The sequence below is a fragment of the Tasmannia lanceolata genome, unplaced genomic scaffold, assembly GCF_043159265.1.
Source record: "Tasmannia lanceolata isolate RefF3 unplaced genomic scaffold, GAP_Taslan_0.1 ptg000002l, whole genome shotgun sequence".
Classification (NCBI taxonomy): Eukaryota; Viridiplantae; Streptophyta; class Magnoliopsida; order Canellales; family Winteraceae; genus Tasmannia; species Tasmannia lanceolata.
In genome coordinates, this window is record NW_027518679.1 from 27,504,901 (window position 1) to 27,518,922 (window position 14,022).

General features: G+C 38.7%; 1 protein-coding gene across 1 annotated transcript; it reads left to right on the forward strand.

Annotated features, from left to right (window-relative positions):
• Positions 1–875: 875 nt before the first annotated feature.
• LOC143851328 (uncharacterized) lies at positions 876–5,172 on the forward strand. The gene is made up of 7 exons (XM_077360749.1): positions 876–1,047; positions 1,138–1,209; positions 2,018–2,085; positions 3,244–3,391; positions 3,859–3,939; positions 4,056–4,154; positions 4,736–5,172. The coding sequence occupies exons 1-7, from the start codon at positions 913–915 to the stop codon at positions 4,805–4,807; spliced, it is 675 nt and encodes a 224-aa protein (XP_077216864.1). The 5' UTR covers positions 876–912; the 3' UTR covers positions 4,808–5,172.
• The last annotated feature ends 8,850 nt before the right edge of the window (positions 5,173–14,022 follow it).

Consider the following 14,022-nt stretch of genomic DNA (forward strand, 5'->3'; position numbering starts at 1 on the left):
AGAACCCAACCCTACCCGAGAAATATCTCGGGTCGGGTCATGTTTTTTTCCGGAAAACCCACAATTCCCAAACCCAGCCCTACCCATGATAAATATCGGGTCTGGTTTTTTTTAAGTGGACGCAATTTTTTAAGGAAAACTCTTGTTTGGCAAGACAACTCAACTCATAGAAGCAGAAAAACTCAAGCATGGCAAACTCTATAGTGCATTAACTAATAACTAGTCCAAAGAGAATAAATTAATGCATTACCAAATGAAAACGATTATACTCATATGAGATAAACAACAAACTATTTAGTTGAAACTTGAAACCCTAGAGCTAAAGGGGGGAAACAAACAAAAGATGGAAAGAGTCCCTATGATTGTGTGCGTGCGTGAGTTTTACTTTTAAGTTTTCACTTTTAAAGTAACAAAGTTTTAGAAAAAAAAAATACATACTATAACTTAAGTAACTCGGGTCGGGTAGGGCCCCTTCAAACCCGGCTCGATCCGAGATTCATGCGGGCTTTTGGATCGTAGACCCGGCTCGACCCGAAACCCAAGAAACATGAACCCAACCCAAGCTATTTTCGGGTCGGGTCGGGCCGATGCGGGTCGGGTAAAACCCGACCCAAGTTGCAGCCCTGAAGTATATTGTAGATCTGAATGAGTTGAGAGTTGAGACCTTACCCGACCCAAGTTGCAGCCCTGATGTATATTGTAGATCTGAATGAGTTGAGGGTTGGGACCAACATGGATGACGGGCATTTTTGACATTTGGCGTTTTCCGAGTTCTTTCCCCAAAAGCCGAGTCTTATGGGCATTTTTGACATTTCCATAACAGGGTCAAATTGGGAAATCTTCAGCTTACCGCCTGTTTAAAAGTACACGGAGGGAGAGAGAGGGAGAGAGAGAGAGAGAGAGAGAGAGAAGATGGGAAAAGAAATTCCTCTGTTTGTTGATGATTTGATCCCTTCTTCAATTTGTCAGTGTAGAATTTGCCATGAAGAAGAAATAGAAACATCAAAAAGCATAGAAACTCCTTGTGCTTGTTCTGGAACTCTCAAGGTAAAACAACAAAAGAGAAGAAAATACAACTTTTGGGTGTTTTTCTCTTGTTTTGGAATTTGAATTCATGCCCTTTCGTTTTCCTTTCAGTTTGCTCACAGAGAATGTATACAAAGATGGTGTGACGAGAAAGGAAATACTACTTGTGAAATCTGTCTCCAGGTTAGACTCTAATCTAAAGAATAAACAGATATTTGACTCTTTCTTGGATTTCAATTTTCTTGTTTGTTTTCTCTAGTTTCTGATTCTAATCATCTTTTGGGATTTTCTTTTTTCTGTTATTGAAATTGGGTTTTTCTTAATCAGGGTTTTGTTGGTTTTTGCCTCGATGAAAGTTGGACTTTCTTTATTTCTTGTTGCCTTTAGGCCCTGTTTGGATTGCAGGAATTTTATGGAAAAGTCTGGAAAGGAGAAATATTTCCAAAACTTGGGATAACTTGAACCTATCCTATTCAATTTTTACTTATAGGAAGCTTCAATTTATTATGATAACTCTCAGAACTAACCAATATCATATTATTTTCCTCTAAATTGTGGAAGAGAAATTTTTTTTCAGTCATCAATATTTTTCTTGCAATCCAAACAGGGAAATGAAAATGAAAATTGGCTTTTCTTTTGATGTATTCATTGTTTCTTACCAAGATAAGAATTGGGTTTATGTTTTTTGGATTGAACCCTCTTAATTAACCATACTCATATTTTTTCCTGAGAAAAACTTTTCCGTCAGAAATATTTTTCTTGCAATCCAAACAGGGGAAATGAAAATGAAAATTGGGTTTTATTTTGATGTATTGGACTTATGCTTTTTTGGATTGAAGGAAGCTTGGCCTTTTCAGCTCTGTTTGTTTTTAGTTGGTGCAAATTCTCTTGTTTGGTAGAAAAATCTTTCTTCCCAATTTTCTACGCGTTATTTCGATAGAAAATCCTTTCTTTGTTGTATTATTGAAAGAGAAATTTCGTCAACTTGCAGAAATTTGAACCTGGGTACACAACCCCACCGAAGAAGATTCGATTGGCTGATGTTGCAGTGACAATCAGGTAATTTTCTATGCCTTTCTTTTCTTAGTGCGCACGTTAGAATTTCCCCATACAATGTTCTAAACATAACGGCATTTTTTCAAACACTTCTAAAATACGCCGCCTGGATAAGTGGGCCCAACGGTCGCCAACTTTGTGAGGTTTTATACGTACACTATGGTGGGGCCCACGTGTTTGGTCCCACCGTAGATAGGCACTGGCTCAAAATCTTCTCCGTAGTAGAATGATCCTAACCCTTCAATTTGTAGAGGTTTTTAACGGTCATTTGTTTCAGCTCTCTGAGCCGTCCATTTTACACCAAAAATTTCGGAGGGTTAGGATCATCAACTGAGAATGATTTTCAAGGCACAGCCTATACAAGATTGTGACCACAAATGAACGGCTTAGATTCGAAAAATAGGTGGGCCTCACTTTATTTGTTGGCTTGTTATGTATGGACACTGGTCTAGAGGGCCCACATATTATATAAAAGGGAACTGATATATTGGGCCCTGTTTCTTCCCCGAGCCACCCTGCTCTAGTGTATTTATGAATTCTATTTTTGCACTAAAATGGGGTGGCCTGGGTTAGAAAAGGGGTGAATATATCATTTCTGCAAAAAAGGCTACTGATATTGGCACTCCCATGTTTTAATAATTTCACTAACTCAACTTGCCTTTTATCATTTAAACAACTGTCAAAGGTTACCACAGTTCCCAAAATCTCTTGTTAACCAATTAAAAATGAAAAGACAAGCTGAATTTGTGCAATTATTAAAACATGGTAGTGCCAATATCAGTACCCTTTTTGCAGAAATGATATATTCATCCCTTTTCTAACCCAGGCAACCCCATTTTAGTGCAAAAAGAGAACTCATAAATACACTAGAGTAAGGTGGCTTGGGGAAGAAACAGGGCCCAATATATCACTTCCCTTTTATATAAAAAGAGAACGCTAGATTACTTGCATGATATATGCTAAGATGTTCAGGGCCCAAGAAACAGGGCCCAATATATCACTTCCCTTCTAAATCTCTCCATACATTGTGCAAAGTGGTGCACGCTAGATTACTTGCATGATATATGCTAAGATGTTCAATTTTTGCTTTTAAATTTCAATACTTAAGCAATCAAAGAACAAGAAGAACTCATGTATTTTACTTGGAATTTATTGCCACAGAGGAAGCTTAGAGGTTCCAAGACAAAATCACAACCATAGATTAAGGGTGATCATACCAAGAGAAGGAGGAATTCACGAAAGCAATAACGGGGAATGCTCTTATGAGCCTGAAAGAAGTATTTCTTGTTGTCGATCCATTGCTCTAATTGTAAGCCTTCATTTTCCAGATTTACACTCCATTAATCCAAAAAAAGCTTTTAAATTAAAGAGTAAATTACACCCAAATTCGGTGTAAAGCAAACTGGTGATTGAAGGGTGGGATCAGGTACAAGGACCACCCAATCAAGGATGTAGTGAAGTATAGTTTTCAAAATAGTACTATGAGGCCCACTTCATTGGTTGATCCAGACCGTTTAACCGTTGGGCCACGATGTAAATAGGATGTAACCCAAAAATCATTTCCATATGATGATCCGAACCCTTTGATCTGTTGAGGGATAAGAGGGGTGGGATCATCCTATGGTGATGATTTTCGGGTTACAACCTATTTAAGTTGTGGCAGGACATATGAACGGTTTGGATCAATCCTATGAAGTGGGCCCACTATTGGGTTTTTTTTGTTTATCATTTTTAAGTTTTTTGTTTGTGTATTTATTTGTTTTATTCTATTGGCAGTTCACTATCCTTATGCTCGGGAGACATCTTGTTTCTGTGCTTACTGGTGTAGTAGACCACCATGGATTCACAGTTCTCACTGTAAGTATCAGATTTTACTCTAAGTTTTTAAACTAATATAAGCTTTGGGTGTTGAAAATATAATAATAATATGCTTATATACTTATTTTTGTTATTTATTTTGTGCAATTTTGCAGGTATTTGTTCTAAGAGCTGCTGGAATTGTTATACCACTGTATTTAATAATGCAAGCAATCGAAGCGATACAACGAAGACAGAGGCAACAACAGCAACATGTTTGTTCATGCTCTTTTGTTAAATTTTTTTTATGATTATTGTGAATTACTGTTAATTTAGTTAAGCCGTTCGATCCTTCTGTACATTCCCAAATGATCTTAACCGTCCAACGGATGGGCCCTCCCCTTTGATGGGCCATTGAAATCATGCTGATCAGATGGTTGTGATCACTCATTAGTGGTGATTTGATTGCTATGGCCCTTTGAACAATGGCCCATTGATTGGACGGTCTAGATCGATGGGCTTGTGCATGAATCGACAGTAGAGATCTCCGATCCAATAATAATACGTTAATTGGACGGTCTAGATCAATGGGCATGTGCTCCAGTTGACAGTAGAGATAATTCCTTTATGAGAATAAAATTTCTTGTAGCAAATGACCTTTTGTCTTGGTAGGAAAGAAATGGCAAAAATGTGAAGAAACTCTAAGAAATAAATTTAAGTTTGATTGCTTTTTGTTGAGATAGGGAAAGTGATTTTGACAGTGCTTTCACATAATTAAAAACCCATTTAGATGGAAACACTTTATTATGCTGATTTGAACCTAACTTTTAATCCATTTATGATTTGATTGTAACAGGAGGCTGATGTTTCATCCCTCGAAAGTGATCAAGAAGAAGAGCAGTTACAGCATACTATTCAAATACATTAATGATAATCCATTTGTAATTTTATTTGCAGTAAAGCCTTATATATGTTCTTTCTTTAACACACAAAAAAAAAGAGAGTAATTCCCTTGGAAGGAGGTGCTTTTCTCCTCATGATTTACTCATTAGATTAAGATAGATAATCCATTTGTAATTTTATTTGCAACAAAGCCTTATATATGTTCTTCCTTTAAGCAAAAAAAAAAAGAGTAATTCCCTTGGAAGGAGATGCTTTTCTCCTCATGATTTACTCATTAGATTAAGATAGTAAAAAGTGAGTATAGGTGCTGAAAATTCACTGATTTTAAGTCTTTTGGGTGTGTTTGGATGTACAATCAATTTGCAATTTGAACTTCCTTAGATTGCAGTTTGTGTGGCCAGTTTTAAATTACAGTTTACATATGAACTTCAATCCATAAAGACCCAGATTGCCATTTGGGTGTACATACAAAATGCACCTTTTAGCTACAAAATAAGATTGCCATTTTGGGTTGTTTACAGTATTAAAAAGCAAAGGCTCCAGTTGCTTGCTGGGTTGTTTACAGTATTAAAAAGCAAAGGCTCCAGTTGCTTGCTGGAGAGAAAAAACCTAGAAAGTATTGCACTAGAAAAACAAAACCCATTAAAAAGAATGGACTCATGCAGATAAGTTAACAGAAGCTTGCTCCCTGTGAGAATCAGAGGTACAATTCCACTGCAGAATTAAGCTAGCACTCTGCTGTAGATAGATCCATGCCTGTGCTTACCATGTATCACCTAAAATTCACTCGACTTGGTTGCAACTTTTTGTGAGTTCCGACTTGGGAAACCCTGGAATTTGGAACATGATATGAAGCGTGGAATGATAATTATGGAAAATTTTCTGCAAACATAGGTTGCTTTCTTTGGCCATTCTCTCAATTCTCATTCAGGAAGCCATGATTCTTTGGTGTGCTTTTAGAATCTGAATCACGATTGGTAACTCACAGCTAAGAATTACCTTTTCTATTTGGGATAATTACATTTACACCCCTCGACTATAGCCAATTTCCAATCGGGCCCTGGATTTCAATTTCATCAAAGACACCCCCTCAAGTTTCTGACATTTTTAAGTAGACCCCCTCTGTTGACGGACCGTTAGTTTAACCTAACGGAATGACTAAAACTAACCATGGTTAATATTTTCAGAACAGAAATGCCCTTGGTTTTAAGCCATTTGCAGAGGATTAGGGTTACGCCATTTCCCACCGCCACTGTCACACCTCCGCTCACCGCCGCTATCGCCACCTCCAGCCACTGCCGCCATCGCCATCTCCGGTCACCGCCGTCACCTCCACCATAGACAATGAAACCCCATCCCATGGCTACATTAAACCCACATTTCAAGAAAAAACAGTGATAAAAACAAAACAAAAAAGCCCTAAAATAATAGGGTTTCTATGCAAATCATAATAATGATGTGAATGAAGACAAATAAAACTCCTAAATAGAGGGTTATGTTGATAAATAAACAAGGGTTTGAATCAAACCCTTAATTTCAGTTTTCAAGTATGAAAATCCTAATTTTCAGTTGGGGAAGAGGAAGGCTATTATAGTCTTTTCCTCCTCTCCATCCGTTAAAAAAACCCACGGAAACTTGAGGGGGTCTCTTTGATGAAATTGAAACCACAGGGATCCGATTGGAAATTGGCTATAGTTTTTTTTTTATGGGTAAATTTTTTTTTGGCTATAGAAATTGGTTAGGGGGTGTAAATGTAATTTTCCCTTTCTATTTTTATTTTAAACAAGATCATGTTTCATTACCATCAAAGAAGAAATCAATTCTAGAGTACCAATTTATGATATAAAGTTGAGGCTTTAATAATTAATATTGTTGGTGGTCGCATTTGATATAAGGTACTAGAGTACTAATTATCAGATATGTGTTGTCCATCATCCTCTTTTACCCCTAGCCGTGAGAGATTTCTTTTGGGACATCCGGTCTTATCTGTCTAACAATAAGAAAACCTAGCAACTTCCAACTGCCATTGTCAGATATTGGTCTCTCTGTTTTTCTAAACATTAACTTAATGATCCCTTTAGATCTTGGGCAATGAAAAACAAAGAAAAATTCAAATTTAATGAGATGGGTTAGAGATACCTTGCACCATGGCCGATCATTCCTTTGCACGAAATCCAACGATTGTTGAATCATTTCCAAGCACAATGTAGGCACATAAATGCCCCTTAGAACTTCTCTCCCTTTATAGACCACTAGGTTAATGGGAAACCTCTCTCAAAGTGAACTCTCACTTAATGAGCTCTCTTGTTGTGATGGTAGGAAGAGGGTGCAAGTGTCTCTTTAAATCGGCAAAGAGCTCCCATAAAACTTCTAATTTGAGTGCAAATCCATTTCGATCTTTAGACATAAATTGGCATGCGTTATTTGAGCCAACTTGCCTGCCAAAACATTTCCAAATTAAAGAGATTAACTTATTAATGAAATGTTACTTAGAATGAAAGGCCACACATGTTTAGCAACCATAAGAAGTAATAATTGACATGCTAGATGTGGTTCTCGCTCCGACTTCGAACTGGAGGCCTTTCCAACAAATTAGATATTTCCATCAGGCAATTATTCTAGCATGTTTGGGCGAACGGTTGGATTCGATTCGAATGAAAAATATGCCCTCAATATGCTTATCGAACTGTGGTGGTGGTGACAAAAAGCAGCTCTCGCTTTGATCGACATCAATGACTTTGTATTCTTGACGGGACGGATCTTCTTTTTTTTTTGAATTTTATCTTCCTCAAGGTGTTCGTCTGGCGTCTGTGGATCTTCAACAATGATTGGAGAAACTGTTTCACTCTAATTATTTTCCTCAACTCTCTCGTCTAATCCATCAGTTCCTGCCTTGATTTGCTCGGTGAGGGCGTGTAGACACCCCATTTTGACCGTGTCCTAATCCCTTCATTTTTGTACGAAACATTATCAAATCAGTGAGGTAGGATCCCAAACTCCACCCTAGGCTAGCTTAGGGTCTCACCAAGGTCCGTTCAAAATTTCGTCGAAATCCGAGCGCGTTTGCCTAGCGAACGAACCGAAGCAAGGTCGTAGTGTAAAATGCAGAAGGGAGGTGAATTATCCTAGAAGGGGCAAATCTGGAGGCAGAAAAGGACACGATACGATCGTGCGCCTATCATTTTTTGCGCAAATTCGCACACCCACCAATTCCAGTAGTGCCAATATCAGCACCAAAAATTTTCTATATATATGTAAGCCCAATGGTTTCCACATTGGCATTCCCATCTTATTTTGATAATTCCAATACACAAGTGATTTAAGATCACTAATGTGTTTGAATGTCTAAGTTGTAGATCATAATGATGTTAAGACAAGATTGCTTGAATTGAGGCCAAGAATCTCTCATTGGACCACATTATGAAGGCCGAAGACATCGGAGATCTAAGACGATTGAAGACTTGAAGAATCTATTGAAGATCGAAGTCTATTAGAATGTATAAGATCCAATCTTAGTATTAGATTTTAAGAGGCATAAAATAAGTTAAACTCACACACCCTAAATATCTAAGAGATTGTCCTTGTGGTGTTCCAACACTTTGGAACCCTCATAACAATCCCATCTTGGTGTAAAGTTGGAAGCCCAAAAACAAGAAGTGAAAATCTGTTCAACATAGGCTTCTCGGAACTCCGAGATTTGGTCAAGTAGAAATTTTCCAACTTCTGTTCGTATTCCCGGAACTCCGAGATTTTTTCTCGGAACTCCGAGACCACTATAACGGGAAGAAAAATGTGACCGTTGGGACTTTGCCAGATTTACGACAATGCCCCTCAAACGGTCATATTGGGTTTTCCTATATATATATATATGAGTATTCTAAACTTCCCAATGATCTATCCTAACACTCTTAAACTCTACTTGAATATCCCAAGAGTGAATCAAAGCTTGTTTATGCCTCTCATCCTCTAAGATTAGGATTTGGATCATAGGCTCAATTTGTACATCTTATTCAAAGTTGTAAACCCTTGTGAGGGATTTTTTAGCTCTTTCTTTCTTATTCTAAGATTGTAAGTGGGCGAGTGCGAAGGGACGCGGAGCCATCCCTAGAGGGCTAGTGCGAAGGGGACGCGGAGCCATCCCAAGAGCGAGTGCGAGGAGACGCGGAGCTTTCTCCGGTTCGTGGCAAGTCTTGCGAGGCGGAGCCGAACCAAATTGTAATTGGGTTGATTCCTCGCCATTAAAGGAATCCTTAGTGAAGCCATCAACGGATTTGGTTGGTGGAGTGGAGTAGGCCTCGCGTTTTGAGGACCGAACCACTTTAAATCTCGGGTGCACTCTCTCTTATCTTTTGCTTTAAATTTGCATTGCACTTAGGATTTAACTTGTTTGCTTAATATTCATTCCTTGATCCCTTGATCTACAAAATTAGGTTAGAGGTTTTCAAAAGATTAAAACTTGTTAGGAACCTAAATTTTTATCTCCTCATTTGTTGCCATATCGGGACCACTCTTGGATTTTCAATATATCAGCTTAATCCTCATTTATCAAGGGGGGATTAGAGTTTTTCTTAGATTTTTTAGAGAGAGAGAGAGAGAGGGGAAAATGGGATTTTCTTGTTTAGATCTTCTTCTCCGATTCCTCCGGCCATCTTCGCTTCTCCATTGCCGGTCTCAATCATCTCGCTGTTATCTTCTTCCTTGTTGTTACCGGAATCTGTCCTCCATTCCGGCAAATCTCCGTCCGGCATCTTCTTCTCCGGTAACCTCTGCAAGTTCCGGCAACTCCGCGACTCCGATCATGCTCTGGTAAATTTTTGATTGATATACCTTCTCTATTTTCCTTACAGATCTGTTCTTCTCTCTTTTGTTTCTTCACTTGAAACTTTAATTTTTCCGATTGTCTTTTCCGACTCCGATCATGCTTTGATTCTGGCTTTCTCCGATCGAATATGGCGGATTTCGGCATAGCTCCGGTCAAGCTCCGGCTATTTCCCGGCTCTTTCTCCTTCTTCTTCTTCTCCAGCAAGCTCCGATCACAGATCCAAACCCTAACTAATTTTTCGAACAGAATCTCTCAGATTTCGATGAGTTTCACATAAGATCCGACCGCTGGAGTTTCTCCACATCACCTCCTTCACCTCCTCTTTACTGCTATACTCATTAAAATCCTAGATCTTCACTTTAGAACCCTAGATCTACATCCTAAACTCTAGGCCCAAACCCTAACTCCATTAATTTCGGTCCCAAAATCTCAGCTATCAAACACTTTAATCATGATAGATTCAGAGCAAATATTCTCCATTTGAGCGAAAATTGCAGAGAAATTTGATGTGCAATGGAATATAAAGAGGGAGGGATCGAATGAGAAAGAGAGGTTTAGAGATTATTGAATAATACGAGAGGAGGTTAAAGTTCTTGCTAAAATCAGAGAGAAAAGAGAGGTAGAAAGAGAGATTTCAGAGAGTGAAGGTTAGAGAGAGAGAAATAAAAAAATAAAAAAAAGAGTTGTCTTCTCCGGCAAGCACACCGGAGATTGTTATCGGAATTTACATTATTTTTTTTAAGTTCTCAAAGAGAGCAGAGAATTAAAGAAAAGAAAAATTAGAGAAGAAAGATTAGAAAGTGGAAAGGGAAGAGAAAAATCAGTGAGGAGAAATACAGGGAGGAGAAGGTTAGGGTCTGCAATTTCAAACTCCACTGTTGTTTTGACCTTCGATTGGTGCAAATCTCTTTACAACTTCTAGCAGACTTGTGGCTTTTATTTGCCGGTGAGTTTGGCTTAACCACCTCCTCTGTTACTACTATCAACTACTTCTCCATCTCATCTTTCTCAACGGTGCAGGTAACACTCTTTTCTTGTTCATGACATGTACCATGTTGATTACTTTATATATAGATTTGATACAGATTGAAAATTTCATGGTGTGATGGCTTGTAATAAAAACCTTGGAAAGTTAAGCAAATACTTTGGATTTTTAATAATTGTAGCTTTTATCCTCTTCTTGACAACTGGAAGATATACATGTCTCTAATTCACAAATTTGAAAGAAGTTCGGTATCTATTGATCTCTTGCAAAAAGTGATGTCCCTACTACCATATTTTGATGTTGTAACTTCTATCACTTTCACTTTTTCAATTTGCCTTTCACTGTTATTAGGGCAATCAAAATATTATCATCATTTTTAATGGTCAATTAAAAAGAAGACAGTCACAAACCAATCAAAATGTTGATGAGTTGTTTGCTAATTTTCTTGTTAAATTTTAGCAGGAATCATAAGAACCGATTGATTTTTTTTTATAGATTACAAGGGTGCAGTTAATAGAGACAAATATAATGAGTACAAATATTAGAACTGATAGGTGAAATCAGATTGTCCTCATTATTTTGATTGGATGCCTTCAGTTTGAGGAAGTTAACATAATTTTGAAGGTTGCTCGGGTAGTATGAGTTGAGGTGGGCGATGAAGGCGATAGCCCAAGCCCATCCTTAGAGGACTTACCTAGCATTCCCCTCTCACTTAGAAGACTTGCCCAGTCTTTTGGCTACCCTTGAATATTAGAAGCCCTTTCATTGTAAGAGAAATAAAAGAGTCATCTTGAGCCCACCCCTTTGAGGAGACTAGCTATGTCTCATGTAGGAAAATTCAAACCTTTAAGAGACAAGCTATGTCTCATGTAGAAAAGAGTTATACCTTTTTAGGAGACAAGCTATGTCTCAGCAGAAAACTCAAATCATTTGGAGACGGGCTTTGTCTCATTAGCACCTCCTTCTTAGAATTACTAATTTCAGAGTCAGTCCTTAGCATAGAAATCTCTCCTTAGCTAAAGAGTCAATCCTTCAGTTTCAGGAGTCAGTCCTATCATCATAGGGGTTAGATTTCCGTCCAACCTCTCATCAAGTCATGTGATTTTATCTAATCTTGCAAGGTATAAGATGCTGTCCAACCCTTGCAGATTCGTGATTCTGTTCAATTCCCCCGCAAAGCATAGGATGCTGTCTAACCTTTGCGGGATATCAGGAGTCTATCCCACCCTTATGATGATAGGATTCTGTCATCTTGAGTCAAAACTCAAAAACACATCAAAAACATCTGAAATTTCCAAAAAATCTCAAAAATCTTGAATCAGCAAGAGTAGCTAGGAAGTCTGGTCCGAACTACGTTGGCTTGATCCCTTTCCACAGGGTACATAGTGCAGCTTGGGATCCACATCCCAAGTCCAGCCAAACCTTTAAAAATTAACATTTCAAACTTTCCCAAAAATACAAAAATCTTCAAAACCTTTTCAAAAAGATCTTCCCATAGAGTTAGGAGTCTGTCCTAGCTGTTTGGGGTGTTTTAGAGTTAGGAGGCTGTCCTGTTTTTGTTGATATGCAGTGTCTTGTCGTGTGAGTGTCCCTAGAGTTAGGAGGCCTCGAGTCCTTGTCGGTTATACATTTAGTCGAACTGATGGCTAGACTAGGAAGCATATAGTCAACCCATGGTTTTCTTTAGGATGCATAGCCTAGTTACACATAGGATGTAGGGCCCACCTGCATTAGCTTAAGGCTAATCAACTTGCATTAGTTAGGGCATATAGGGAGTCCTAAAAATTACAATTCACGTGAACTTAAACAATTGTACAAAAAGCTTTAAAAATCAGTCGACTCTAGTGGATCGAGTCTAAGATAGCGGTTCTAGATGGTTAGGCATCGTAGTTTAGAATAGGTCATCGAACTACGTTGACTCCGATTCTTCCCGAGGTCGGGATACGTAGAGCAGCTGGGATGGACGGCCATCTTGGTCCGAGTCAAGTCTTGCATTAGAGTTTTATGATTTGTCTTGTCCAGTCAGGTATAGAGTTGATTTGTGTTGTGTGTTTCTCTGTGTTTTCTTACTTTCATGTACAGATCCTATACCTTTAGCTGTAACATGCATGTGTTTGCACGCCAGAACTTAGACACCAATTAGGTATGACATTCATAACCTAGTTATTCTCAGATGACACTTCTTTCGTTTCTTTTATGTGTGTTTATTAATCATCTCCGAGACATGCATGATTAGATAGACGTCTTCTCGGAGATATTCGTTCCTATTTCATATGACTTTTGCTCAAAACTCTTCAAAATCATTAAGTAAATGGCATAAGAGACCAGGTGCTTGCACTTGGGCGGACGAGGTGCTCTTCGGACCTTCCAAATTCATAACCAGGCACGAACCTTCTTTTTTATATCTCTGGTTATCCGTTGCAACAGAGCATAGTATGGGATCCATGGCCCACTTCCTTGGAGTCGACTCTTCTTTGTTTATGGTACGCCTCGAATCCGGGCTAGTCCCCGAATCGAGAGGTATCTCACCCTTTGTATCGCCACTCATGCTGTGAGGATCCTCTCCATTCACGTGGATGATTCTGAGACTGGTGTGGGGCTCGTCTCCCGCCTCTCTCGGATCGGGGTCCACAGGGCGTTGATCTGAGCTTGAAGTCGTTCACCGTGAACCCGTTGTTGTTCCTCCATCTTACTTATAATTTTCAACTTCTCGGCGATTAAATCCGCTCGTGATGGAGACATGGTGATGGCTCTTAATTTTCTAACCCAAGATTACAAGAAGATGGAATTCTTGTTTACCTGAGCTCTGATACCAAATAACGTAGGGGCATATACGACGGATTGCTTTGATACCAAATAACGCATGGGCGTATTGCGGAAGCTTGTTTTTGAAATATTCAACAGCAGGTAGTTGAATTGAGGCGGCAAAAACAAGCAGCATATGGCTTGTTGTAGAGATAGCAGCAAGTGGCTCTCCGGCGAACAAATTTCGCGGCAAAAAAAACAACGGAAAGGCAACAAATTTTAATTCATAAAAGCTGTAAAATTTTGTGTACAATGAAGTCTTTTTATAGACTTTTCATGGACGTTTCCTACTCCAACATAGTTTCCTAATTTTACTCAACCTTGTACCATAATCCAACCAGAACTAGGAAATAAATAAAATTCCTAAAATCTCTCCAACTTATCTCCTACACTTGACGTCCAACTTTTGCAACCAAATTCTAAAAAGTCTCCAAAAGAAATCTCTAAGATCACAAGATTCGTTCAACTCTACTCTCCCTAAAATTTCTCAAAAACAAATCCTATTATGTTAGGTACCTTACCAATACGCCAAAAGCTCCAGAACTGATGGAACGCGTTAGGCAAGGCCCTTTAAACTTATCTCATACCAGGCTGGGTCCCACCAAGTCCCATACCTAGGCGGGCCTCC

Bases quoted from the DNA above. Each gene is read 5' to 3' on its own strand.
- LOC143851328 (XM_077360749.1), top strand. From the start codon at position 913: ATGGGAAAAGAAATTCCTCTGTTTGTTGATGATTTGATCCCTTCTTCA. The intron at 1,210-2,017 runs GTTAGACTCTAA...GTCAACTTGCAG, and splicing joins CTTGTGAAATCTGTCTCCAG to AAATTTGAACCTGGGTACAC. The intron at 4,155-4,735 runs GTTTGTTCATGC...TGATTGTAACAG, and splicing joins AGAGGCAACAACAGCAACAT to GAGGCTGATGTTTCATCCCT.